Source organism: Lutzomyia longipalpis, chromosome 3 (genome assembly GCF_024334085.1).
Source record: "Lutzomyia longipalpis isolate SR_M1_2022 chromosome 3, ASM2433408v1".
NCBI lineage: Eukaryota > Metazoa > Arthropoda > Insecta > Diptera > Psychodidae > Lutzomyia > Lutzomyia longipalpis.
The window spans coordinates 27,645,321-27,672,589 of NC_074709.1; the positions used below are offsets into that span (position 1 = coordinate 27,645,321).

Here is a 27,269-nt window from a genome sequence, read left to right on the forward strand (position 1 = left end):
ATTGTCACTTTTCTCTGCTGTGTTTGTTTTTCTTTGTGAAAAACGTGATTTTCAGCGGGATTTGCAAAAAGGAAAAACATCCAGGATCACCAAATAAGGTGAGTAATGATGCAATTTTAATCGATAAGTGATAAATTGTTCGTAAATTGTGTTTAATTGGGGAATTGTAGGATGAATTGACCTTTCCTAACCTCAATCACACGCACACAGAGACGTTGGGAAAATTTTAATCAATATTCCTCATTGCGGGAAAGTCCTTTTCCACATTCGCTTTCCTGTGTTGCTCGCGAAAGGACCATGCGGATGGTCGTAAGGGAAGAAAAATCCCAGTGAAATTGCTCAGGATCCTGAGGGAATTATCAGCTGGCTTTGAGATATGTAAGTGCGTGTGTGTGCGTTGGAATTTTGGGATGTTTTTGGAGGGAAAATTTGAGGATGAAAAGAAATCATTTTGTGGAAGGCTGAGGGAAAATTTGTGAAAATTTCCCATTTTCTGGGGAGTTTCGAGACATTTCCCTCGTGGGTGTGCCACCTCATAACAGGGCACATTCCGCAGGGGCCAAAAATGAGAGGAAATGTGAGAAATTGAATGGGAATGACGAGATTTAGTGCAGAAAGTACCATTGCGGGTGGGATTATGCGAGGAGACAGGAAGTGGGTGGGGGTGGAAATGTGAGTGGGTGGCTCGAAAGCTTGTGCGCTGAAATGCTAATTGCGTTTATCCACCATTGTCCGTGAAAAGGATGTGTGAGGGCTGTTTAATCACCGCTAAAGGCAATAATGCGGATTCTCCAGGCAAAACTTCCTCGCCAATTCTCCTTCGGAAAATTTCACTCAGAACCTTGTCAGAGACACTCAAAATGACAAGGACATGCCACGAGGTTAAGCAGACTTTCGCGGAATGCTTTCGTGCTGAAATTCTTTTCTCTTCTTGCAAAAGCAATGAAGGTCTCTGAGCCACGTTCTTCTCAGGAATTTTTCTTTTCTTCCCCTGTTCTTTGGGGTTCTCAAGAAATTCTTTTACTGAACATCTGTGCTTCTGCTGAATCGGCTGAATCAGGGAGGGCAAACAATGCGTCTTCTGGGAGACCATCATTCGCCCTTTTAGGAGTGTGGAAAACCCCAGAAAATTACCCAAATTGATAAAAGTAAACATTGATCCCAAGATACTGACCCATTGAACCATTTTCCAAACCATTTTCTGTGTATTTTCCAACATCAATTGCCTTTGCTTAATTTTCCCTTCCCATCCTTCCGACCATTTTCATGCTATTCAGTGGCTTTTGGCTTCTCTAATTTTACGATAAGATTCTTTCAATGTTGTGGCCTATAAAGCCAAAGAGAGAGAGGAAAAAAAGCTCCATGCGAAAGGTCAGAGGCGAATTTGGTGGTACCACTTGAAATAATTTCCGTTCATAAAATTACATTTTGTGGCTTTTACGGAGGGAATATTTAGGAGCTTTTAGGCGCAGAGAAAATCCTATTTATTCAGCATGTTTTGGCGCACACAAGGTATCATCCCACTAAGGGATTACATGGATTGAAAATTGGTGTGAAAATGGGTTAATTAATAAATTTATATTTTATAGAGAAAGCAATTTGTATAGTTATGGAAAATTTCTTCATCATCAGAAGAGTATATAGAGAGGGTGCTTGGTAGATTAATTGGCAATTAAGACTACACTTTCCTCGTAAACTTTGTGAGATAAAATTGAATTTTGCAAATAAAATTGATTTCAGAGAATATTCACAAACTTTTTCATAAAGCAATTTTTCTATATATTTTGAGAGAGAATTTTTTTGTAAAGAAAATTGAGAATAAGAAGATGAAAGTCTTCTTCTTTTTCTTATTTACTTCGTTGTTGACATTTCGATCCAAATTTGGATCTTCATCAGGTTTTTCAAGCCATTAAACTCGCCTAAAGAAAATCAATAATTCTTTCAAGACCTGAAGAAGCTCCTAATCATGATCGAAAAGTCAGACAGAAACGATTTTGATTAACTTTTTTTTAACATTAATCTCAATAAATTGTTGTCAGTCTTCCCTTTTTGAATTAATTACTTCAAAAATTTCTATAAAAATTATTAGAAAGAGAAAACTTTTAAAAAATCTTAAATATGTAAATAGTTTATCAAACCCTAATTCAGTCCTGTGCATTGGCCCCTTAGAGACAACGAAAGAATCACCAAGATTTATTTCTTCCTACCAATGTGAATTATCTGCTAAAGGAAACGCGGCTATTGGATGGATTTTTCTCAATACAAGAAAATACTAGAAATTGCTCGAAGGAATTTGCGGAGTTGGATTGATCATTTTGATTAAATCAAATTGATTTATAGAGTTTCATACCTCTCGAGGGGGGTTCGGTGTGACCACCACCATCAGATTAAATCCTCCCACTTCCTCGTCAATCTCTCTCACATCTTGTTGAGTGTTTCCAGCGCAAAAATTTAATTAAGACATACGATCAGTTGCCGCTACCATTTAGATTGAAGTGGACGCTTCACCCGGAGGCTGGTCAACGTGTAACGTGTGTGTGAGATTTTTTTCCTGTTGTGTGTTTTTGATTTATTAATTTGTGCACAAGACGAGGTGCGATGTTTGTGCACGAGGTGTGTGGATTTTGATTAATTTTTTTTCTTCCATTTGGGAAAGCTTTATTATTGAAAATTTAATATGTATAATGATTGGTTTGGCTTTATGGAAATATTATGCGACTGTTGTGGGACATAGAAAATGTGAATCACAAAATACCAAAGTCACTGCACACGTGGAGAAGTTGTGCGAGAGGAAAAGCCCCTCAAAGTCGCATGTTTTTCCATGATGGGTGTGCTGAAAACCACATGTGGGTCTCCCCAGAGTTGTGTCGTGTGTTAAAAAATCTTTATCTTTTCTACTATATTTGGAAATATTTTATTTTGCTGTTAAAAAACATAAAATATTGAAGAAAATCTCAAGTGTGTCACACTTGATTCGTGATTTATTCTTTCCCATGCACATCATCATGGATTTATTTTTTTTTCTTTAAATAGAACATTCTCACAGTGTCTCTCATATAATTTTATACGGCAATATCATCCCCTTGTCATCCCTTTTTACAATATTTCTCTCCTTTCTGTAACATCCTCGCATTTTTCCGTTTTTTTCCTCTGTCTTCAATTTTATTCATCCTCAGGGGAAAACTCATATTCTCATGCATCGCCAAAAATTACATATAGCTACGTACCTACTATGTATGGATATTATATAGGCACACGGGGCATACCAAGAGAGAAGGGATGGAAAGAAAAGAAACATCAATTTCCATCTAAATTTGTTTATTTGTTGGTATTAGATTAAAACGACTCTCTCATACATACCTACATGTACATAGCAAAAATGTATATAGCACGCGGCGCTGGAGTAAATTTTATGAAAAATGCGTGTTTCTCTCTTGAGAGAATTTATCGAACAATTTCGACGGTTTATTGTTTTGGAAAAGAAAATCCAATAATGGGAATAATGGTCTTCGTGGAGAGAAGGGGGAAGTACATAATAATAAAAATATTATGTATGGAAAAACAGGAAGCGCGGGCAGCATATCAAGTTATTTTGAATTCATTAAAATTTAATAAAGATGGCAAATTGCTTAGATAATTCGCTTCCCATAAATGGCCAGAGAATCATAAATATGTATAATTTTGCCACCAAAATGGGAGGTTTTTATGTACATTGACGGAGAATTTTCACCCAGTTTAATTGTCTATTACAGAAAATTAAATACATTATCGCTTCATTGAGGGAAAATAAGGGTGAAGAAGAGGGTTAGGATGGAGTTTATTTAACCCATTCAGGTCCATTGGGTCATACGATGACCAAAAGGCTCGATTTTGAAAATGTTTCATTTTGTCATAGTTATTTTATGAATATTGAGTGCAAATTAGTACAAAACTATGTCCTTACAATCCCTGATCATTTTATGACTACAAAATGACATCCGTTTTTTCGGCCCAGGGTAACTAGCTTCTTAGAGACTGAATAGACCTCTTTAGATTTAATTTAGCATTAAAATTGATTATTAAATTAAATTTCTTCCTTCATTCAAAAAAAAAAAAACAAAAACAAAGAAAAGGTAAATTGGAATAATTTTAAAAGAATTGCAAACTAGAAATCCACCCGTATGGAGAGATAAAGAGAAAAAATTCCTCAAGACCACAGTGATTCACTTTATTGCTTCAATTCGCAAAAATGCTCATCACACAAAACAACAACTACAAGAAACACTCATAACACACCATTTGTTCACCGCTGAATTTAATGACACGTTAACGGACAGAAATTTGACGATGGAGAGTATAAATTGGACCAACAAGTTGATGGACAGCAATTTGAGTAATATTTCTCCGTCGCGGCAGCATTATTTTGTGTGGCAGCAAATTAGGATGCATTAGGCATTAGTAGAAGACCAGACACAGAGACAGTGAAGCTCTCAAGGTTTGTCTCTTTTTGGGGAGGGGACTATTGGAAAGCCATTAGGCTTATAGAAATATTTCTTTCGTTTTCTCTCAGGGCAGGAGGAAGAAGAAGTTCTCGATGCGACATTTTTCTTTCGTTATCCTTGTTGGGGATTTCCAAAATAATTCCACATCTTATTGCAAAATATAGGACAATATACGGACTGAGAATAACCAACAGGCATATATCTTTTCATATCTGTCACACAAGAAAAAAGAAGAAATATGACAAGGGTTACAGGATATGTTCCAATATTTTGTCTCATTTTATATATTTAAAATAATTACATACCTATATAATAGAAGAGTTTGTGTCAAAGCCAAAATATTTGTCTTTTTTTGCGAAAAGGCGACATGCTGATAACAGTTGGATGTTGGTAGGTTTACAGATAAAATTTCAACCCCAAAATTTGTGGGTTTTTAAATGACAAGCAAAAGAGTTTTCCAATTTTATCTGTGCGGGGGAAAACATTAAAGAACACGAAGAACCACTAAATGTGCTTTTTTATGGTTGTCGTGTGTGGGGTAACTTTTTTTTTAAAGTCATTAAACTTGGAAAGAAATACTTTTACTTTGTAATGTGTTAACGACATTGATATGTGCCAAACACAGGATTACATTTCTTATACTTAGCGTGGTCTGTTTGAAAGAATTTTTAATATTTATTCGCAAATACTGCAATAACCTGATGAAGAAGAAATTAATAACTTTCAAAGCTTCGTACTGGAACATCCCCTTGAGTTTTTGTTAAAGCGACTGAAAATATTTAAGGAAAAAATTGAAAATTCTTATTTTTTGCATCTGAAACTTCCCTTTGGTACATATCGATCAGGCTCATCGATGAACCTGCAGGTACGGGATGACCCAAAAATCCATTCAGATTTGCTCTAAAATCAACAGGAGAACCAGAAAATACGAAAAACTGTTTTCAGTCAACAATTCAGCCTAAACTTGAAGGGAAAAATTGAAAATTCATTTTTTTGCATTTAAAACTTCTCTTAACAAAAGTGAATAGACACCTTTTTAAGCTCTAATTTTTTAAAGAAATTATTGTTTTTTCTCATAAATCAATGAAAGGGTAAATGATAGAATTAAAGATCTTTCAAGAATTAATTTCTTGAAGAAAAAAAATCCAGGAATAAAAACTTCTCATTCCATCTCGACACGTTTTTGCAGCATAATATTAAACTTCATGTTTGCTACACTTTGCCAGCGTCTACATGTAGCACATTGGTTGCTGTGGCGCACAATCCCACTTCTGAAGAGCCCGATGGCAAGGCCGTCGGGCGGTATGGGGGGCCCTAAAAGCCCCTTTGCTTTTTTTTGGAAGACCTCGGCAAAAGAGAATTAGTTTTCCTCGCCAGGTCCTTATCACAAGGATGCTATACAGACACCTGCCTGTATGTTCATTTATTGAAGGGGGAAGATGATTTCTCTGTGTGATGTTGTGATGACATTCAGAGACTTTATGCTGTGTGTTGGTTGTTGTTGATAAAATGCGAATGATTGTGTGAAGCTGTGAGCTATGTCGTCGTGCCATTGAACTACATATTTATTCATATATTATATTTATTTGATATTGGGAAGTAGGTACCTACAAATATAAAATTTTATATACTATACAACCACACTATAAAATGTATATGAAAAAGCAGCTGATTTTGTCTCGCGTGTAAATGCTCAGCGGTGTGGCAGCAGCCTCTATGAGGTGTGAGCATTGGCAATAGAGAGCTCAGTATTATTTATATTTTGTACCAAGGAAAATCTCTCACGTTTGTTGCGAGAAAGGAAAAACATTTCGGTGTCTCTGCTGTTGTTGAAGAAAAAAAATCACGTAAATAGAGTAATTTTCCTTGGCACGCGATTGTGATGAGAAAATTAGGATTATTCGTCCTGAATTTGTAGGTGTTTCACTTTTATTCCCTCCTTACCCCTGTTTTCCGTGCAATTTTCTTCTGTGAGTTTTCCCCATGCGCGCGTGAAGCATTCAAAATGCCAATCAGGAGCCCCCATCAAGGCGGTGTGTTGGTGAAAAACCTCAATGTGATGTTCATTGGAAAATTCTCTTGAAGTTCCAATAAAAAATGTCTTGAATGTATTTTTTTATTACCTTAAAATCACGCGCAGTACATAGTTTTTCCCCCTGTGGTGTATACTTCATGTTTGCAACACTTCTTCAACTGCTACTTTAAACAGTAAAACACGGTCGAGTCGGCGTAAACAAAAACGAATGCCGCTTCCTCTCTACGCTGAGGGTTGCGGTGAGGCCTGACAAGCCTCGCATTTTTTTGGAAGACCTTGGCAAAAGAGAATTAATTTTCCTCGCCAGGTCTACAATCCTTCTGATCTTCTCTGCTTCCTCTCAATCTTTAATTTTTCTCCTTCTGACCCTTCCTGACCTTTCTCTCGCTCACGAGACTCTTCCTCTAACAAGCCGCGCGTCCCAAAGAATTTGTTGAAGAAATTAATTTTTAATTGTTTTACCTCTTTTGGGCCAAAACGCCTCATTCATTATCCTTCGCTCTTCGTTCTTTTTTTCTTCTTCAAAAACACATAAATTATTCCCATTTAATTCAGAAAATACGAAGCACATTCTTATCACTGAAATTACACGTCCTTGATGCTCCGAATAAACTCCGACAACAGGCAGGAATTTTAAACTGCCTAAAAATACAAAATGAAAGAAATTTTCTTCACCATTATTCCAATCTTCTATATAATAAAGAAAGGTCTCTCTAAAATTTCGTTCCTGTTCATCTATGCATTTCTACACCGTTGGTCCGATCGTGATGAAATTTGGTACAGAGACTCCTGATACCAGGCGGTTTTTACCAACGGCATTCATTTTCCCCCCAGAGCCCCCCTTCATATAGCCCCCATATAAAAATCACGCTTTTTTGACTACTTTTTGAATTCGGCGCCATAAATGTTGTGCGAAATTCACTTTTTCCCTTTGCAATATCTGTTGGAGGTTTTTGTGTGGCCCATCTATATAATAAAGAAAGGTCTCTCTAAAATTTCGTTCCTGTTCATCTATGCATTTCTACACCGTTGGGCCGATCGTGATGAAATTTGGTACAGAGACTACTGATACCAGGCGGTTTTTACCAACGAATACATTTTCTATTGGACTTTTTTCAGCTCAATTATTTTCTCTATATAAAATTTGCGCGAAGCGCAACAAATCCCCGCGAAGCGGGGCGAGGTAAATTGGAGCGAAGCGACAATTTACCTCGTTTGAGAATAAATTTATAAATATTTTATAAAGTGAGAGCCCTTCATTCAGATTTTTTTCGTGTGCATCGTGTAAAATGTTGAAATTTTAAGAGTCAGAGGAGATTATCATTTCCTCTGAAATGAAGAAAATTCCCCGATGGGTGGAAGGACGAAGGGTTTTGCAGGGAGTTTGAGGATTGAAAGGAAACAGAAGTACACAGAACATTTTCTTCTTGAATAATGCAATGAAATTTTAATGCTCCTGTTTTCTGTTATGTTGCGACGGTTGCATCAAGAAGTAAAGGAATTAAATTGAATTAAATTTTAAAAATATCAGAAATATTTTTTTAAAAAAATGCTTTTCATGTTTTAAAAGAAATTGTAAAGAAAAAGAATTTTATTTGTTAAAAAAAGAATTCTAAATAAATTTCTCAAAGAAAATAAAATCACCAAAAACGAAATCAAAAGGAAACTCTCCAAATAAAAGTCCTAAAAACCAAAAAAAAAAAAGAATCACAGCTAAAAGAGATTTTACTGGCGCCAAATCATTTTATTTGAGTGGAGAAACATCACCGTGAAGAGTTATCACAATTTTCCCCCTGAAGGGGATTACGACACTTTCCCATCAAACCCACCCACACTTCCTTCCTTCATGTCTCTATATTAAAGTGGAAATGTAGCTCACATATAGTTTCAAAACTATTTATATTGGTTATTTACTCAAAGGCAGGAGGGGGAGGAATTTACTGCACAGAAAAGAGTGAGAAGAGATGAGAAATTCCCATTTATAGCTCCCTTTTTGGATGTTATTGCGCGAAAGGAAGAAATTGAGGGAAAATTGCTGGAAAATTTTATATTGATCCCATCATGAGGAGTTTTTCTTTTTTAATTTTCTTTAAATTATTGAGTAAAATTGTGGAAATTTAATGGAAAAATTCCCTTTCAGTCAGGGAATGGCTGGATTTGCAGCGCAAGCAGCTCTCCGGTCCAAATGGGGTGATCTCGTGGATTCTGGCTCCGCGAGCCTCCCGGAACCGTCAGAGATGTCTCAAAGTCTCAAGAATGTCGTCGGTTGGCTCAAACAGGTGTCGTGTCTCCCTGAACGTCGTCTCTTTTGTTTATTCGTTGCTTTTGAAATTCGTTTTATTTGTTCTTTTGAGTTCTCAATCTGGTTGGTTATTTTTATTGTTTCAAAAATTCTATTTAGAACATTTTTATTTATTTTTTTTTTAATTTGTTGTTTTGATTAAATTGCAAAAGAAACAGAAATTCCATTAATTTTGTAATAAATTTCAGGCATCAATTGAGGTGAGAGAAGCCGGCAAGAGAGCCGTAACGACACTCCAGAATACTCATCCAACGACAGTTTTGGGTCGCAAAGACGGCGTCGGTATGGATGGGCAGGGCGCCCCGGAGAAGGATGTCGCCGTCTCGTCGGTGGTGCACTGCAATAGTCACTCGCCACACCACCGTGAGACCCCAGCCGCATCCAGGGACGTCATCACAATCCTCCATTTCAACGACGTGTACAACATCGAGCCGAACTCGGCGTCAGAACCCATTGGGGGCGCCGCGAGATTCGCAAAGGCCATCCAAAGCTTCAGCGACCTAAAGCCACTGGTGCTCTTCAGTGGTGATGCTTTCTCACCCAGTATGCTCAGCACCTACACGCAGGGCGAGCAGATGATCCCCGTGCTCAATAGTGTCAATACAAAATGTGCCGTCTTCGGTGAGTAGAAAGCACACAAACGATTTTTATTCAATTAACTAAAAGGGCTCTCGCGCTCTTTTTCGCCCCATCCACCACACACCGTGTAATTCCACATGAATGGGCGATGGGGAAATTTCATTAAAAGCTCCCTTCATTCACAATTTCCTCGCTGCCGCCAAAAATTTTCCCAAGATAATTCAATTATGTCGTCAATAGGTGGGAAAATACCAAAACTGCCCCCACCACAGAGGCACACACAACATTGCCTTGGGGCCAAATCAAGCGACAAACAACCCCTCCGACATTGTGGCGCGGCACAAGCGAAACTTTCAATCTCACTCGCCCCCCTTTAATTTATGCATTAACCGTGAAGATTTCCACAGCAGCATAATACCAAAATGTTACACCGAAAATACACCTTTAAAATCTCAATGGAGATAAAGTTTTGAATATTTTAAATTGCTCTGCGCCCAGGAATTCAGGAAGGATTTAACTTTGAATTTAAGATTCTTCTTTAAGCTATCTCAGGTGTTTCAAATAATTTTATCAATTTCTTTAGAGAATTTGTGGCTTTAACTTTAAATACTTAAGTGGAATTTTTGTGAAAAATTATTTTAAGTTCTTTAAAAAGTTTATTTTCTCTTGATAAAGTTATAAAAAAAAATAATTTGAAAGAAATTTAAGGTCTAGCTTAAAGAAGTTTATTCTGGTTTAGAAGAACTCAGATCTGACTTAAGATTTTCCTTTAGCTAATAAAATCGAAACTTCCTAAATTACAGAGTCTATTCAATTTACGATTTTTTAGTTTTCTTGTTTTGCCAAAAAACAAATTAAAAATCGTGTGACCCGGAGAAATTCATCCTAAACCCGAAGCCCAAACCCGAAATCTCCTGGTAAAATCTGTAGAGGTGGAAATGATTTTTTTATCTCATGGAAAGATAAATTTTGAAGTAAAATTGATTCAAGAAATTAAAGATTTTATATTTTTAGGTTATGTTTTACGTTGATAGACCAAGCCTTTAAAAAATCTTCGAAAGAACAAAGAAGAAGCTCTTTAATAAAGATTATTATTAAGGAATCCTAAACAAAGTTCTATAAGATTTTTCTCTTAAAGAATTCTTTCGAAACTTGCATGTTTTCATTCTGAATTACACTCAAAATGCTAAAGAAACTCCTTACAAAGCGACGCCATTTTGAAAATTCTCAAACCTTTTCATATTATTAATTTTTTTACGATTTTTTTCCTTTTTGCGTCAACCACCGTCTTCAAAAACTCTAAAAATTCATGCGAAGAAAGCAGCAGAAAAGTCTTAATTACCTAATAATTTAAACTTTTTGAAATTTCCTGTTGTTGCGCAGGAAATCATGATTTTGATCATGGTCTGGATGTCCTGTCCAAGTGGGTGAATCGCTGCCACTTTCCCTGGCTCATGTCCAATGTTGTGGACAATGAAACAGGACGTCCCCTGGGCGATGGCAAGATCACACATATCATGCGCTATGGGGAGCATAAAATTGGTCTTGTGGGGCTTGTGGAGCGTCAATGGTTGGAGACGTTGCCCACGATAGATCCCAAGGAGGTAACCTTCATTGACTTCTCCAAGGCGGCCCATGAGTTGGCGGCTGAGCTGCGAAAGGAGGGATGTGACATTGTTATCGCCCTCACACACATGCGAACGCCCAATGATGAGGAATTGGCGCGGCAATGCCCGGAGATTGATCTCATCCTCGGTGGGCATGATCATGTTTTTGAAGTTATTAAGGTTTGTTGCTCCTTTTAAAGAAAAAAAATGATTTTTGGGGATGATTTTAATGTCTTGTTGTGGCCTGTAGGTCAATGGCACTAATATCGTAAAATCTGGCACGGATTTTCGGCAATTCTCCAAGATCGCCATTGAAAATGATCGCGATGAATGCGGGCGATTGAAGATGGAAATTGAGCGAGTCGATGTGACGTCTTCGTATGAGGAGGATGAAGATTTGAAGGCTGAACTCGATCGCTACTCCTCGACAATTGAGTCGAAGATGAGTGAGGTTCTTGGCACATTTTCCGTTGAGCTCGATGGGCGCTTCTCGCAAATTCGCACAGCTGAGACAAATCTCGGTGATTGGGTTTGCGATGTGATCCTATCGGCAACGGGTGCTGATGTGGTGCTCATCAATTCGGGAACATTTCGCAGTGATCAAATTCATCCAGCTGGTCCATTTACAATGCGTGACCTCGTCAATGTTGTCCCAATGCGTGATCCACTTATTGTCCTCGAAATGTCCGGAAAGGTGCTGCTGCAGGCACTTGAGAATGCCGTCTCCGGGTATCCAAAGCTCGAGGGGCGCTTTGTGCAAGTTTCCGGGCTGTCGTTTGTCTTTGATCCATCCCAACCACCTGGGAGACGTGTTGAGGAGCGCCTTGTACGTGTGGCTGATGAATGGCTCAAACTGGACCAGAATTATGCGGTTTGCATTAAGAATTATCTCTACAGTGGCTGCGATGGGTTCACCATGTTCAAGGATTGCAAAGTTTTGGTGAGATTTTCTTCACTAAATTCTTTTACCTTGAAAGGAATTTGTTGATTAATTAAAATTCTTTATCAGCTCGATGAGGATTCATGTCCGGAAATTGGGCTAGCTATTCAGAATCATTTCAAGGCGATCGATGTGCGAATGGGCAAAGGACGCCCATCGAAGCACAGACAGAGTCTCGTTACTCTCTCGAGGCGCCACAGCACCGTCCAGATGATGGATAGTATGGAATTAGATGGCCCAACGCCTGTGCGAAGGATTTCACTGCAAAAATCCATGGATAGTGTCCCAAAACTCCTTCGCAGGACCTCCTTGGATGACCTGGAGCAGACAAGCTGCCAGCTAGCCCCTGATATTCAGCACCGAATTATTTCAGCACAGAATTCTGAGGTAATTTTCACTGATTTTCCTTTTTCTTCTATTCAAATTACAACGAAATTAATTAATTAATTTTTTAATGATCTCTGCAGCACGTTCAGGAGCTTCTGAGGCGCCGTGAGACGCAAGAAAAGAATACCGTAATCAAGGAGGTGGATGAATACTCATAAAGGCTCATTGAGGAACAAGAAGAAAAAGGACACCATGTATTTTTGGTCCAATTCCTTCCCTTGCGCGTTTTCCCTGAGTTTCCCTCAACGATGCATGAAAAACAAACAAATCGACAATGAACTAATGGCTTTAAATTGCACCTTCAGTGATTTTTTATTAATTATATTTTTTATTAACATTTCAATGAGAAAGAAACTTGCCATCAAGCTAAAAGCGACCTAAATTGTAAAAAAAAAAAGAATTTTCTCAATTTCCCACGTGCTTTTGAATCTCTTGCCAAAGGTTTGAGAATAAAACGAGAGAAGAGCTTTTATTTCCTTTTTGCTTCATCCTCCAGTCTGGGATGTAAAATAAAACTGTGAGAGAAGATTATGGGATTTGTGATGAGAAGGAGGAGATTTTGTGGGTGGAAGGAATGCGTTGTGTGAGCGTGTAGTTTTTGTATGATTGCTTTCAGTCTAGCGCAAACTCTCCAAGAAAAAAAACATCCTGCGGTGTCTCATACGGCCAAAAGGATGAAATTAGATATATTTATTTAGTCTGTTGAGGGTTTCTTCTATAACTCTAAAAAAAATCTTCCTTGCAAGACATTCCCTGAGAGAGAAAAAAATCTATATTTGAGGCGAATTTAAACACAGAAAAAAATAAACACAAATTGTAGATAAAAATGCACTTGTGTTGACTACTAATAACAAACAAATAAATGAATATTAAAAACTGAAGAACTTTATTAATTTAATTCACATTTTATTGTTTTTTTATTCAAAGAAAAGAAAATGAAAAGATTTTCATTCCAAAAGCATTCCGGGGGATTTGACGGTTAAAATTCCAATGAGGAGAAATTTTTGAATTTGCCATCTCACTCTGTTTAATGGAATTTTCCAATCATTGCTCCAGGATGGGTGGTTGTCTCCCTCTGGCACACGGGAATTTGTATCTTTTCATCTGACAAGAATTTGTTGAGTCCATGGAGATAGATGGGGGGCAGGAAAATTGCAATTTCCCCGTGAAAAAAGTACATTGGTGTAGTTTTCTCGTGCGAATCCCATCAAGAGGCACCCCATACTTCATGTGAGCACCATGCTAACACACAAAAACAACCAAGTTGTCCGGAAGAAAATGCAAGTGAGTTGACAACATAACCTCAATGTTGGGATGAATCCGAAAACATTGATTTTCTTGGGCTTTCGCGGTGTCTTGCGGGGCATCCGGTGGGTGGAAGTGATTCACGGAGAGTTTAATGAGAATCTTGCGGGGTTTTTCAGGTGTCATTCGTGATACGGGACGCAGAGGAGAAGCGCCACCGGAATGGAGTCAATGCCCTTCAGTTGGATCCCGTAAATGGGAGGCTTTATTCAGCCGGCAGGGATGCAATTATACGTGTGTGGAATAGTACGCAAACAACGTCGCAGGAGCCCTACATTCAGAGTATGGAGCATCACAATGATTGGGTGAATGATATTGTGCTGTGCTGCGGTGGACGCCACCTAATCAGTGCCAGCTGTGATACGACGGTGAAGGTGTGGAATGCCCACAGGGGATTCTGCATGTCAACGCTCAAGACGCACCGTGACTACGTGCAGGCGCTGGCCTATGCGAAGGATCGCGAGCAAGTTGCCAGTGCGGGGCTCGATAAGGCAATCTACCTGTGGGATGTCAACACCCTGACAGCCCTCACGGCCAGCAACAACACCGTCACCACCTCTAGTCTGCCCGGCAGTCGCGACAGCATCTACAGCCTGGCTATGAATCAGTCCGGCACTGTGATTGTGAGTGGTTCACCGGAGAATACGCTACGTGTGTGGGATCCGCGCACCTGCAATCGCCTCATGAAGCTCAAGGGGCACACTGAGAATGTCAAGGCACTCGTGGTGTCGCCCGATGGCAAGGAGGTTGTTTCCGGCAGCTCAGACGGGACGATAAAGCTGTGGAATTTGGGTGAGCAACGATGCATCCAGACACTCCATGTACATTCCGAGGGGGTGTGGGCACTCCTCACCACCGACACCTTCTCGCACGTCATATCAGGGAGTCGCGACAAGAAGGTGTTCATGACGGAGTTGCGGAATCCCAGCAATAGTGTCCTCGTGTGCGAGGAGCGCGCCCCCGTCCTCAGTTTGTGCTACAACGTCGACCAGACGGGTGTCTGGACGACAACGTGGAATTCCGACATTCGCTGCTGGCGCCTCCCGCGGCCGCACACTGACAAATACAGCCACACCAACGACACGGGCGGTGTCATCACGAATGGTGGCACCCCGCCGGCACGGGGCACGGAAACGGCGTGCATTCGTGGTGGGGCGGCCATCAAGAAGTACGCCGTGCTCAATGATAAGCGGCACATCCTCACGCGCGACACAGAGCAGAATGTGGCGCTGTATGATGTGCTGAAGGTCACCAAGGTGGAGGATTTGGGCCCCGTGGACTTTGAGGAGGAGCTCAATAGGCGCAATCAGCGCATCTACATCCCCAATTGGTTTACGGTAGACCTCAAAACGGGTATGCCAACAATTGTCCTTGGGCAGGATGAGGTGAGATTCCTTCCTCAATGTTTTCTAAACACTTTAATGATTTTTTCTCTGTGTGTTAAACCCTTTCCAGGTTGATTGCTTTGCTGCGTGGGTGGCTGCTGAGTCGGGTTTGCCGGAGCACGTTGAGGCAGGCTCAGAGGTGAAGGTGAATTACGGTAGTTTGCTGCTGCAAGCACTCCTGGAGGCATGGACGCCGCCGCACAGTGCCCCAGCATCGGACATGGACAACGAGATTAAGGGCAATGGGTACTTCTCAGTGCCGAAACATACTCCCCTCATTTTTAGCGAAGTCGGCGGGAGGACGGTGTGCAGGCTCCTCGTACGCGATGCAGCGGGTGAAAGTGAGAGCGCCCTGCTGCATGAGACAGTCCCGTCGTGGGTGACGGATGTGGTGATTGAGCGTAATATGCCTAAATTCATCAAAATCCCCTTCTATCTCCTCCCGCATCCACTAATGGTGAAGCAGGATCGCATGAAGAAGGTAAGAAAAGGCTTTTATTTTTTGTTTTTAGAGGAGTTTTAACAAAGGAAGTTCTAACTTCTTTTGCAGGAACGTCTCATTGCCAATGAATTCATACCGTGCCGAAAATTATGCGAACACGTACTGGAGAAGGTGCTTGGCACCGAAGTAACACCAGGTATTAGCAATGCGTCGAATTCATCCCAAAATAGCCAAAGTGATGCCAATTCGGAGGGATCACAGATCCCACCAGAGGATCGTCTCGAACTGCTCTGCAACGATATTGTAAGTCTTTCATATATATTTATTTTTTTGATGGCTTTTCTGATTTTTATTTTGAAGAGATTTAAAGCACAAAAAGTAAAAAAAAAAATAGCAATTTTGTATGACTTTAGCGGGAGCCTCCACAATAGTATTCTAGCGGGAATTGTGGTGGTTCAATGTCCACGGAAAGATTCAGAATTTCACCAAAAAACCATTTTTGGGAGAGCAAAAGGCAACAAAACGAATAAAAAAAATAGTTATTGACCTCCAAAAAATCCCGCTAAAAAATATTCCGGAGGCTTTCATCCTCTGTAAGAGATTAATTTTCTGATCCACGACAGTTGCTTGGGGTAAAGCCACCAAAGAAGATGTCTTTACTTCCTTCTTTGGTTGGTGAAAAAAGGGCTTTAAATTTTATTTTTAAGACAGAGTTTTCTGTCTATAATTTTATTAAATTTCAAGTGAAATTTTTAATTAATTTTTGTGCTTGAATTTGTGGCCATGTTGGTCACGTATTTTCCTATATAAGCCATGTAAGTAAATTCAAATTAAAGAAATTTGAAAGATTGGTTTTTAACAGAGAAAAATCCCTGAAAAGTATCCAAAGAATAAAATGTACACAGAGAAAAATAATTCCCATAATTACACGTTAAGAGAATTTTGATTAGTTTTCGTACAAAGACTTTAGAGTATGAAAAATGTTCTAAAAAGTTCAAATTAAGCCTGAGATAATGAAGTGTTGGATTCAATGAAAATTTCCATAAAAAATTCCCATCTTTAGGCCTTATTCAATCACAAAGAAACCTTTAAAATTCGCTTAAAATCTTGAAATTTCAGCAGGTACAAATTTCAAAGATTTCAAAGGTTTCCTGAATAAGGGGCTTTATTAAGTTTTCTTTTGTACTTCAGACTCGTTTTTCTAAATTCTTTCACATTTTTTTTTTCTCAATTATAATTTATACTTTTCCACATTTTTGCGGATTTTATGGATCGGCCTCAAGCTTTGGATGAACACGAATCATTTTTTTTGTTTTTATGTATTTTCTCTTCAATTTTTCCGTCAATTATTCTCTCTCTATTTTCTGAACTTCTTCAAAATCTTTCAATTATCTCTACATTTTTTTTTTAAATTTTCGCGAGATTTGTTACTTTTCTGTCACTTTCTTAAATTTTTCTGTCGTCCTCTGCATTTCTTTTTTAATTTAAACTTATTTGCAAAACTTTTTGGAGATTTATTTGTGTTTTTTTTATCGTTTTTCTATTTCTTCTGCGACTTTTTATACTTTTTCTCAACGTTTGCTTTTATCTTAACCTAAAAAATTGAATTTTTCATTTTTAGCGTTTACAAATCAAATTCAGCTGAAAAAATTTGCAAAGTTAATAATTTATCCTCCTTCTATTGGCACACACCCTCCTGAAAAGCTAACTCAGCTTATCTTAGGAAGGGTTGTTACTAAAGGGAGGCAAAGAAACCACCTTGTGGGTCAGAATTACGCAATGGTCTCATTGTTCATTTAAAGTGAGAGCATTAACTAAATTCTGTACAGTTAAAAAGCAAATTTTTCTGCTGAATTTCTTTGTTTTTCATTTTTGCAATTTTGCAGTGAGAAATTGAATAAATTCTAATGAATTAAAAATGATGAAAAGAGGAAGAAAATGACTTAAATTGTAGAAGAAAATTTCTCACAAAATCAGAGGAATTTTTCATACATTTCAAACATTTCAAAATTCCTAATTTAAAGTGTGAATAAATCTTTGAAACTTATTTTTCTCTGTGTAGAAATTCATCAGTTTTGAGAAATAATTTTTTTTTATTGAGAAAAGAATTTTCAAATCGTTAAAAATTCTTTAAAAGAAAGATAAAATCACAAAAGCCATTAAAAAATAAATCAAAAATTCTCTAAAAAAAATAATTTTCTAATTTATTTTGACTTCTTTTGCAGGTTCTTGATCCAAATATGGATTTAAGGACAGTGAGGCATTTGATCTGGAAGCAATCAGCAGACTTGACCTTCCACTACAAGACTAAGCCCTTTACCTGAGTGGCCACTTCGAGTACACCACCACCATCATCCCCCCCCCCCCAACACTAAATTAAAGAACAAATAGAGCTGGCAAAAAAGTAAAAAAAAAATGGGGAATTTGTGCATGTAAAAGATCGTCATTTATTCTAATCTTTAGAATGAACATTTAAACAATATTTCTGAAGTTAAGAGAGTAAAAAAAAAAGAGAATAATGTGAGGAGATTGAATATATTATACAACAATTGAAAACTTAATGATTATAAAAAATGCGTCTTTTCTGAATCTCCTGCAATAGCCGGAAGTTCGGGAACAGGTACAGCTGGCCATGTGATGCGAGTCTTCGGCACATGGAACGTCTCAGTCGTGCTGGTGTTGCTGATTCCGCCGTTCCAGCTGCTCCAGCCGCTGTAGTGTTGACTGCTGGGGCTTCTCCTTGAGCTCCTTGAAGGTCTGCTCGATGTCCTGGGATATGGATGCCGGGACTTCAATTTCATGGGCCGCATAAGTGTTTGGCAGCCGCATGGCGACCCTCTCCATGCAGATTTCCCGCAGTGGCCGCACCGGGGCGTGGATTCGGGCAATTTGGCGCTTTATCATCATTCGCACCAAATCTATTGATCCCTCGTACCACACCACGGGGAAGAAGACTTCCTGGCCGTTCACCAGGAACTTGGTGAGGTTGTAGGCATCCACGAAGCACCACGGATGTGACACAAAGGTGTCAATTTTTCGCTTCTCATCCGGTTGGAGGATGCCGTAGCTTGCTCTCTGGCCTGAATAGTTTATCCAGAAGAGCTCCACATGCCTATTGCTCGTATTGTGGAATAATACGAAGGCCCGATGTGAAGAAACTCCGGACCGTAGAGCAGGGAGTTCAGCGGGAACTCGTCCAGCAGCACCAGCAACGATTTGAGCGTGTCCAGCAGCCATTATTTTTTTCTTATTTTTTTATGTGGAACTTCACGAACTTTTAATGCACAGAGAGACGTGAAAAATAAAGATTTTTGCCAAAGAGAGTGTCTTGCAATGTGAGAGTTGAAACTTTGACTGTTGGGAACTGTACGATGGCCACGATTTCTTATACTTTGGGACTCTAGCTACCTGCATCCTTCACTCCAGGCAAGCTGAAACTAAATTTTAATGAGAAACTCATTAAAAGGTACTCAACACACGCACGCACCCTTTTCTGCTTACCTGCATGTGTAGCATGATCGAAGGGACTTTCTTGGAGACTTCTTGATGAGAATCAAATGTTCACTTGGTCGGGAAAAGTGATTTTTAACGTGGAAATTGCTTAATGAATTTTCACTTTGTTGCTGCCAAAACGTAAACAAAGCCCTTTAGCAAACATAGAAAAAACCTCTTAATTTCTCTTATAAATTTCCACAATCTCTTAGATCTTTTATTTCATTTTGATTTATAATTATTTTGGATGTAATAAAATCTTCTCTTGTTTCGATTAACTTTCTTTTAATTTATTTATTGGTTTTTTGAGATATTCTTTGGAAGGAAAAAGGTAGTTTTCCAAGAATTTCAAGAACTTCAAGAATGTTCTTTGAGAATTTCTCTTAATTTTTTTTTCGATGTTTTCTCCCTCGAAGAGTTTCGATGTCTTTTGTTTACAATTATGGATTCGATGTGATAAGAACCAGCTGATTTTTCTCCTCCAATTTCCTGAACAATTTTCCAGCAAATTAAAGAATTTCCAATCAGTTTCCTCGTGAATAAAATCCACGAATAATTTGTAAAGTTTCTTTGTGATTTTCTACGTAAAAAATGACATCAAACATAGCAAGCGTTTGCATTGCAATCATCGGGAAGGATGTAAGGAGTTTTCCTCTGGGATTCAAAGGGTTTCCTTGCAAAATTCCATTCTTTTATGCTTCCAGAACTCCCCGCTGTACATCGCAACGACGGATCTTGATCGTGAACTTGAGCTCCACTACAGTGTGCACGCATCATTGGATATAATTGAGGAGAAATGTATGCCATCGTCCGGAAAGCAATCAGTGGATTCCAGGGATTTATATTTGGGCATGCTGTACTCCACGGAGACGGATAAAATGTAAATCTTCCGCTGAAAGAAGCATCAAATGGCCAAGAATTTACTAAAGATTCTTAATATTCTTTGCAGCTATGGCTATGTGACGAATACAAAAACAAAATTCATCATTGTGATTGATTCCAGTAATTCTGCCCTGAGGGAGAATGAAGTGAGATCAGTGAGTTTTCTTTGGCTTTGCATGAATTTTTTGGAATTTATTAGTTCTTGTCTGTCGCAGATGTTCCGGAATCTTCATATTCTCTACACGGATGCTGTTTGTAATCCTTTCTACACCCCAGAGGAGCCCCTGACGTCGAAAGTCTTTGACAGGAGTGTCCGGAATATTATGGCGGGGAATGTGTGAGCTTTAAGGGAGGGGAAGGTACTTCTCTCTTAGCTCCAATTACTCACTACTACTCCCCAAGAGATCTCCACAATATTTTGTCACATCAAACAAATTCACTTTCTCATCAAATCAACCGATAAATTGCACAAAAAAGTATGATTAATCAATTTTGAGGGCTACACCGCATCAGAGAAATCTCTCGCGCTGCCATGGAGAAGGCATATAAAGAGACACCACAAGCTCCCCAAATGCTCCATATTTTAATCAAAGTTCAGTGCAGTTACTTACCTGGAAGGTAGAGATGTTCATTCGCTTCTTCGTGGTAAGTCTTTTACTTGATTTTTAATCACATTTCCTTGAAAAAAAAATCGTTAAAGGATTTAAAATTAAAATCTTTAAATTAAATTACATTTTGAATTGTTTTTTTTTTTTAATTTTATTCCCTTAATGGTTAAAAGTGAGGAAGAAGTTGAGAATATTGATAAGTTTGACTTTTTAATGGCTTGTTTAATTTCTAAATTGTGTCCGGAAAGGCTTTAAATTAATCCTTAAAAATGAAAGTGAAATAAGGTCTTTTTTGTGTATAAGATTTTTAGCTGTTTCCTCGTTTATATTTTCCAGTAAAAAAATCATAATTTCTGGCATTTTTTTGTGCTTCTTTTTTAAGGAATATTTGTTCCTTAAAGAACTCCTTACATGTCCCATAGAAAACGATAATTTAACTCACTTTTTTAAGTTTTAATTAATTGATTAAATGATTGAAAGAAATTTTAATTAATTGACAAAAATTTTATGTATTTTTGTGTCCTTAAAAAATCATTTATTTCACTAAAAGAATTCAAATTTATTTACTCAAAGATTGAAGAAAAAATCAATAAATTGTTCGAGAAAAATTCATTCCTTTAGTGTCCTTAAAAATCATTTAAATGAATTAAAAGAATTCCAATTTATTAGCCAAGAGATTAAAGAGAAAAATCTTTAATTAACCCAAATAACAAAAATGGGTTCCTTTTGTGTCCTTAGAAAATCAATTTTATTTAGCAAATTATTAAGACAAAATACGATTAATTCAATCAATATTAGAAATTTATTCCTTCAGTGTCCTTAAGTCATTTAATTGCAAAAAAGAAAAATATTAATTAACCAAAATAATTGTCCTTTCGACTTCCTTAAAAAGTCATTAAATTGAAGTAAAAGAATTTAGTTTTTAATGCCCAAAAATTTGAAGAAAAAACCAATAAATTACCCACAAAAATTCAAGAAAAATCATCCAAAACTTTCCCAATAAATTCGCTAAGATTTTCCTGGTGAAATTCATTGATGTCCTGCACAAACCCAGCACATTTTATCGCACAGTTTAACACAGAGAAAGAAATTCAAATTTTAAGAAAAGTGCATGAGGTGAAATGAAATCCTTTTAGTGGATCCTCCTCGTGGGATTCTCAATCATCACCATGGCATCTCCGGTGGTACATGAGGATCCAGCGCGCCTCTCACGCGTCCAGATTCGTGTCTATCGTGGCCCAGAAGACATCCATACGCATTTTGCCCCATGGGGATACTTTATCCAGCAACCACCTGACCAGGAGAAGTAACCTGGATGACTTCCTCCTGGACTTCCTGATGGCTTTTCCACAGCTTTTTTTTAACTTTCTTCGGCGGCTTTTGTGGTTCCTCTCTCTCTCTTGATTAAAATTAAATCATATTTTCACATTAAGAGTTTTTTTTTATTTAATAAAAATAAACTGGACAGGATTCTTATTTTACAATGGGGGATTATCTACAAGAAAGCTTTTTTTTTTTCTTAAACACTGGAGCAAATATTCAGGAGGAAGTACCTGCTGATGTGGAGCAATTTTAGAAGATGAAACTCTCATATGAGCTCATTGTTCCCTGGACGTAGCACCAGGGTGGGAATTTCTCAATGAATTCCACAAATTCCGGCGTTCTGTGTTCTTCGTGGAAGAGATAGTGCGTCGTGAGGACAATATCAATACTCTGGGCACCTTCGCGGAAGATCTCCGTCGCCTGGAGGGTCACGTTAAACTCCAGGCGACGGAAGTAGTTGAAGCCGTAGCTGAGGAAGACAAAATACGTCTCTCGCTCATGCCAACGTGGTCCAGATGTGGGTACATGATCCAATAGGGACCACTGAATCATCTCCATGCCATGTCCAGGAGATAGGAAGATCCCCATATGCGTGGGGCCGGTAATTTCAAAGGTGAGCGTCTTCCGTCGCCCTCCGGGTTCAATTACCTCATCCAGGAGGGTGAGAGTTGTGGGATTGGGAAGCAGTGGTGGTGGCCCAGGAAGCCAGAGACTCTCCTGAGCTCGGGTGTGTTTCCGCGAAGAAAGGAGGGGGACACCGCAGAATAGAAGATCCCCATTGCACTCACTTCCAATCCTCTGGGCTTGAGCTAATTCAGGCACAAAAGATTTCGTGTCAGCCATATGACGATCCGTAGATAGGAGGAAGTATCCCGAATCCTCGGAGTACGTTGTATTGCCAAATCCATGGAATCTTCTCTGTGTGTGCTGGAAGAGGGAATGAGGTTGAGGGATTAATAGGTCAGGAGAAAAATTTAATTTACTTACAAAAATCCAGAATCTCTGTGGCATCGTTGCTTCCCGGAAAGGGAATCCCATGGGCGTGATAATCAGCACAATTGTGATGAACATGCCAAAGAGGAAGATACTGAGCACAGCTCGGGGATGACGACAGAGAGCAACAAGGGGAACGAGGAAGCCACCCAGGAGAAGTGCCATCAATGCACAGATGAGTGACATGAGAATGTCTGGATTGTTGGCAGCTCCTCCACGTCCTGTAAGTGGGATGAGTGTCTGCAGGGCCAGATGTGTCTGTGCGCAGTAGAAGAACACAGGGAGCACCTGCCCAAGGAGATGGATAATCAACCACGATCTCCGGCGATTGTGGAAGAAGATTCCACTCACAAAAGCTGTCACGGTGTAGAAGAGAACTCCCGGAAGGAGGATGTAAGCCGACCGTAATCCAATTGCTGTGACCACAAGGAGAGCCAGGAGGAGAAGGAGGTAGTTTGCGTGCAGGAACAGCTGAACACGATGGGAGATGGAGAGGAGATCGCGTTTGAAGTAGTGAATGTAGATGGTGGTTCCCGTTCCAATGGCCAGGAGCATTGGGCAGAAGTATATGCCAAAGAGGAGCCATGGAACTGCATACCAAGACATACTGCGCCCAGCTGCATCGAGAATTGCCGCCAGGAGGAGCGCAAGAGACACTCCAATGCCAATGGAAGCCGTCAGGATGGCAACACTTGTGGCAAATTCCGTGAGAATCTCTCCCATTGACAGCCCAGATTTGAAGGACATCGCCTTGAGGCAGAAGGCTATCACGAGAACCCCAATGGCAACTGATAGGGAATTCATTACGACCCCATCGTGACCTGAGTACACAACCAGGAACCATCCCATGAAGTCGAAGAAAATTGCAGGATCATCACGGAAACTATCTACATCGTACAATTCATAGCTGTCCAGGAGGGAGATCATAAGGGCGAGGATGTTATCTCCCACGTGCTGCAAAGAATAAAAAATTTTATCCTTCAGTTGATAAAAATCCTTCAAGAGGGCTTCTCACCTGATAAGTTCCTCGGGGAATAATGTCAGGCGTATCGTATTTCGTGTGGTAGACATATCCATTGGTGTGGAAGGCAAAATCCATTCCGGGAATCCTCCCGAAATCCCGGAAAATCCTAAAATCCGAATCTGAGGGAACAGCACCACGCTGAAAGAGTTCCTCAGCCATTGCTGAAGCTCGTGGGCGTGGAGCTGAGACCTGGAGATGCCGCACGAGGAAGGGATGCCCAGGACCAGCCTGAAACATAATTTCACGCCCACCAGCTCCAGCGGCGTCCAAATTCACAAAAGCCTTCACAGATGATGCCCACCGGTGGCGTGTGATGAAGGCATGAGCACCCAGCATGTAGTTCTCTTCGGCTCCATTAAAGAGGAAGATTATGCAGTGCCGATAGGCATCAGCTCGGCTTGTCACCTTGCGGATTAGCTCCATCATGATGCCCACCATAGCTGCTGCATCACTTCCACCCACTGTATCGGGCATTGTGTCAAAGTGAGAATTAATCAGGAGGCAGTGTCCGCTGTATTCGGAATTCTGAACAGCAGGAGTCACGCGGAGGATCACATTGTGGACACCTGGATTAAAGATAAAAAAGGGAAATTGTTAAAAATTCCCTTCAGGATAAAGTATAACTTTGATTCTCACCGTGGTAGACGTTGGTCATCCCATAGGGAACAAATTGCAAATCAAAAGCTCCCTCCTCGACTTTCTGCACCTCCAATTCCATTTTGTGTGCCGGCGAGGAGGCACGCATGGCAATCCTCTCGAGCTCCTCAAAGACATGATTTACAGTGCTGTAGTCATTCTCAGGAGATCCTCCAACACGTACCCCAAAATCCGTGAGATTCCGCGTGTGCATTTCCGCGCGTTCGGCAATAAATCGATCCGGATGGAGGAATTCATCGTCCAGCGTGAGGGGGGTGGGGAGGGCGTAGTAGAGGAAGTGGATGGTGACGAAGATGGCCAGGACAACGGCTAGAATGATGGGGGCTGTCCACGAAGGGATTGTGTAGACATCGTAGATTACTTTGCGCTTATTTGTGCCATCGTACCATCGCTTAACTGTGTTTCTGTAAACACCAAAAATTGCTGCCATTCAGTGTTAAAATGTTGAAAAAAGCGGTGATTTATGCTTTCCAGCGACGCTTTGGTAAATTATTTTTGAATATTTTTTTTCGTTTAAAAATTTATAAATTTTATCAATAAACTTATCGAGGATACTCCAAAGTTTGGATGAACCTTAGCGATTAATTCGGTAAAATTTCAAGTGATTAAACATTAAACTAAAGATTAATCGCAAAAAAGCTTGCGTGTGACAATGTCTTAATTTTAAATATTTATTCTCAGAATATTAAATAAATTATGCAAAATTTCCTACTAAAATAAATTAATTCCCAAAAATAAATATTCATCAAAGCAATATAATTAAACTTTTGACCAGCACAAACAATCACCACCACACAAACATCCGAAGAGAGCTCAAGAAAAGCTCATAAAGTACTTGATTGATGAGCTTTCGATTACGGGTGTGTGATTAACATTATAAACTGATAAGAGATAATTTTGCAATTTCCTCAAAGAATTTTCACGCCCGCTTTTAAAAAGGAATTTTCCGCAAACTCTTCGGAACTTCTTTTTTTTTGCAATTTAAAGAAAATTCCTTTTTAATGGCTTAGAAAATAAAAGAAAATTCAACTCACTCAATTAAGAATAAATCTTCTTCATCATCACACCCATCACTTGCCATCTTTTATCACTTTTTGCCGCGAAGAGAATAGGCGAGAGAAAAATTGCGTGAAAAAGTGGGAAAAGTGATAAAAGATAGGTACTTGAGAGAGCATAAATTTCGAAATTGATAAGAGAATTCCTCATGGAAAATTCTTGTCATCTTAGTCAGTGTGCAACACGCGTCGATCTTGATGAGACACTCACCTGAATTTTCCCCATGAATCCTTCACCATTTTCCACCACACTCATTCACTTTTTCCCCAAAGAATTTTCTTTGTAATTTTTCCACTTTATTTCTTTTTTTTTTTGGGAATTCTTTTCGCCACTTGATTAACCATTTAAACGGAACACTTCCATAATTCAAGCTGCGCTTTGTGCTGCAGCTGGGGCACACTCAATTGGGGTGCAATTGACCATGCAGGCAAAATAACAGGCCGTTTATAATAAATTTGTCTTGAGATAATCCTTATCGACGGCGCTTTATCAGTATAGTCGTTGTGCGGGGCTATTTATTGTTAAAATGTGCGACAAAAGCGGCTTTGCGAGCCCGTCGAGCACAATCGAGTGCGGAAAATCGACTGAAGACTCAACATTGGGGCGAATGAGCTCAAACCACCACGCGAAATTGGAGTATAATTTTCCCGCCTTTCACACACTCAACTGGACACTCTTACGTAGTGATAAATGAGGGATTTATACATTGCGTTGAAATTAATTGAAAATTCTCTAAATTTCAATTCAAATTAAATTTGGACCGAAGCTCCTCCTCAAATGGAAAAAAAGGTAAGAAGAAAAAGTCGTTCAGAAAAGTTTTTTTTTTGGTGTTAGAACCTTCTAGAATCTAGATAAATGACCTAATTTTCTAAGTTAGAGGAATAAAGTGGTCTTATTTGCTTTCCTTAAGGAATTAAAATAAAATATTTGATTATTATTTTATACTTTGGAAAAAAAGATAAAAGAAATAAATTTCCTACAAAAATCTTTGAAAATAAGTATTTCTATATATTTTTTTATTTATTTGAAAATAGTTTTGAAACTTATAGGTCGATTTAAGAATATTTTATTTCAGTTTAATGATATCAAAATCGGATAATTAAAAATTATTTTTTTTTATCTAAACTTAAGAAAAATAATGAAATTGAGTTGAAAGTGAAACTCAAATTTTTCTTTAAAAAAAAAAGATTTCCTAATTTCTTTTAGCTTTTAATTTATTTTAACGTTTTTTCCTTTTTCCTTCAAAATCTTTGCATATTTTTTTTAAATCTTGATTTCTTGAGGAGTTAATGAAAGGAAATATTTCAAGCTTTAAGTTTAAATTTAAAGAATCAAGAATAACTTAAATTAGTAGGTATTACCTTAATTCATTAAATAAATATCAGCAATAATAAATAGCCAAAAAACGTTCTAAATTCACAAGAACTTGAAGAAAACTTTCCCTGAAATCCTTTTTTTATTCTTTCAATTATTGTTCTAAGCGTTCTAAGCCCATTTCCAAAATTTCCTGCCCTACAAATGAAACCTAATTGTCTCTCACTTTGTAATTGTTTTGCGTGCCGGGGCTATTTTATAAATAAAACCACTCACTTGGAGGTGAAAAGAAAGGAGAATGTTGACCACAAATGAGGGTGGAAAAAATGCCAAATGCGTGGGTGGGGGAGGACCGGGGGGAGGTTCTTATTTTTTACCTTCATCTGCTGACTGTGAGTGGGGCGAATGCTTTTTTATGTATAGTTGAAGAACATTCATTACAAGGAAGACTGTGGAA

At 38.8% G+C, this 27,269-nt stretch overlaps 5 protein-coding genes across 11 annotated transcripts; 3 read left to right on the forward strand and 2 right to left on the reverse strand.

Annotated features, from left to right (window-relative positions):
- On the forward strand, window positions 1–13,212 carry LOC129793579 (5'-nucleotidase). 5 transcript variants are annotated; one of them, XM_055833697.1, is made up of 7 exons: window positions 273–378; window positions 8,657–8,795; window positions 9,007–9,439; window positions 10,781–11,184; window positions 11,255–11,944; window positions 12,014–12,331; window positions 12,412–13,212. In XM_055833697.1, exons 2-7 carry the CDS (start codon window positions 8,664–8,666, stop codon window positions 12,487–12,489), a joined length of 2,055 nt encoding a protein of 684 aa, XP_055689672.1. In that variant the 5' UTR covers window positions 273–378; window positions 8,657–8,663; the 3' UTR covers window positions 12,490–13,212. The 5 variants fall into 5 exon arrangements, with proteins under 5 accessions (XP_055689674.1, XP_055689672.1, XP_055689671.1 ...); XM_055833696.1 differs by lacking the exon at window positions 273–378 and adding an exon at window positions 6,182–6,395; XM_055833699.1 differs by lacking the exons at window positions 273–378; window positions 8,657–8,795 and adding an exon at window positions 1–98.
- A 191-nt stretch (window positions 13,213–13,403) lies between these two features.
- On the forward strand, window positions 13,404–18,782 carry LOC129793580 (WD repeat-containing protein 48 homolog). 2 transcript variants are annotated; one of them, XR_008750937.1, is made up of 6 exons: window positions 13,404–13,615; window positions 13,756–15,021; window positions 15,092–15,502; window positions 15,572–15,766; window positions 17,689–17,983; window positions 18,066–18,782. XR_008750937.1 is itself a non-coding variant. In XM_055833702.1 (5 exons), the coding sequence occupies exons 1-5, from the start codon at window positions 13,571–13,573 to the stop codon at window positions 17,785–17,787; spliced, it is 2,016 nt and encodes a 671-aa protein (XP_055689677.1). In that variant the 5' UTR covers window positions 13,404–13,570; the 3' UTR covers window positions 17,788–18,782. The 2 variants fall into 2 exon arrangements, 1 of the variants encoding a protein (XP_055689677.1); XM_055833702.1 differs by having other exon boundaries at window positions 17,689–18,782.
- Window positions 17,887–18,700, reverse strand: LOC129793587 (protein Vhl). Its single transcript, XM_055833710.1, has one exon. It carries the CDS (start codon window positions 18,698–18,700, stop codon window positions 18,128–18,130), a length of 573 nt encoding a protein of 190 aa, XP_055689685.1. The 3' UTR covers window positions 17,887–18,127.
- A 610-nt stretch (window positions 18,783–19,392) lies between the features above and the next one.
- On the forward strand, window positions 19,393–21,877 carry LOC129793592 (trafficking protein particle complex subunit 2-like protein). Of its 2 annotated transcripts, XR_008750939.1 has the most exons (5): window positions 19,393–19,594; window positions 19,660–19,835; window positions 19,905–19,992; window positions 20,053–20,482; window positions 21,582–21,877. XR_008750939.1 is itself a non-coding variant. In XM_055833715.1 (4 exons), exons 1-4 carry the CDS (start codon window positions 19,547–19,549, stop codon window positions 20,176–20,178), a joined length of 438 nt encoding a protein of 145 aa, XP_055689690.1. In that variant the 5' UTR covers window positions 19,393–19,546; the 3' UTR covers window positions 20,179–20,570. The 2 variants fall into 2 exon arrangements, 1 of the variants encoding a protein (XP_055689690.1); XM_055833715.1 differs by lacking the exon at window positions 21,582–21,877 and having other exon boundaries at window positions 20,053–20,570.
- Window positions 21,866–26,087, reverse strand: LOC129793591 (endoplasmic reticulum metallopeptidase 1-like). The gene is made up of 5 exons (XM_055833713.1): window positions 25,709–26,087; window positions 24,422–24,846; window positions 23,777–24,351; window positions 22,756–23,715; window positions 21,866–22,695 (listed from the first exon to the last, which is right to left on the reverse strand). Exons 1-5 carry the CDS (start codon window positions 25,735–25,737, stop codon window positions 22,018–22,020), a joined length of 2,667 nt encoding a protein of 888 aa, XP_055689688.1. The 5' UTR covers window positions 25,738–26,087; the 3' UTR covers window positions 21,866–22,017.
- Between the last annotated feature and the right edge of the window lie 1,182 nt (window positions 26,088–27,269).

Coding starts and splice junctions, on each gene's coding strand:
- LOC129793580 (XM_055833702.1), top strand. CDS start 13,571: ATGCTAACACACAAAAACAACCAAGTTGTCCGGAAGAAAATGCAA. Junction 13,616..13,755: donor TTGTCCGGAAGAAAATGCAA/GTGAGTTGACAA, acceptor GGGGTTTTTCAG/GTGTCATTCGTGATACGGGA. Junction 15,503..15,571: donor AGCAGGATCGCATGAAGAAG/GTAAGAAAAGGC, acceptor CTTCTTTTGCAG/GAACGTCTCATTGCCAATGA.
- LOC129793587 (XM_055833710.1), bottom strand. CDS start 18,700: ATGGCTGCTGGACACGCTCAAATCGTTGCTGGTGCTGCTGGACGAGTT.
- LOC129793579 (XM_055833696.1), top strand. CDS start 6,364: ATGAGAAAATTAGGATTATTCGTCCTGAATTT. Junction 11,185..11,254: donor ATGTTTTTGAAGTTATTAAG/GTTTGTTGCTCC, acceptor TGTGGCCTGTAG/GTCAATGGCACTAATATCGT. Junction 12,332..12,411: donor TTTCAGCACAGAATTCTGAG/GTAATTTTCACT, acceptor TGATCTCTGCAG/CACGTTCAGGAGCTTCTGAG.
- LOC129793591 (XM_055833713.1), bottom strand. CDS start 25,737: ATGGTGAAGGATTCATGGGGAAAATTCAG. Junction 24,847..25,708: donor GATTCATGGGGAAAATTCAG/GTGAGTGTCTCA, acceptor TGGTGTTTACAG/AAACACAGTTAAGCGATGGT. Junction 24,352..24,421: donor GATGACCAACGTCTACCACG/GTGAGAATCAAA, acceptor TCTTTAATCCAG/GTGTCCACAATGTGATCCTC.
- LOC129793592 (XM_055833715.1), top strand. CDS start 19,547: ATGACATCAAACATAGCAAGCGTTTGCATTGCAATCATCGGGAAGGAT. Junction 19,595..19,659: donor TTGCAATCATCGGGAAGGAT/GTAAGGAGTTTT, acceptor TTATGCTTCCAG/AACTCCCCGCTGTACATCGC. Junction 19,836..19,904: donor TCCACGGAGACGGATAAAAT/GTAAATCTTCCG, acceptor TATTCTTTGCAG/CTATGGCTATGTGACGAATA.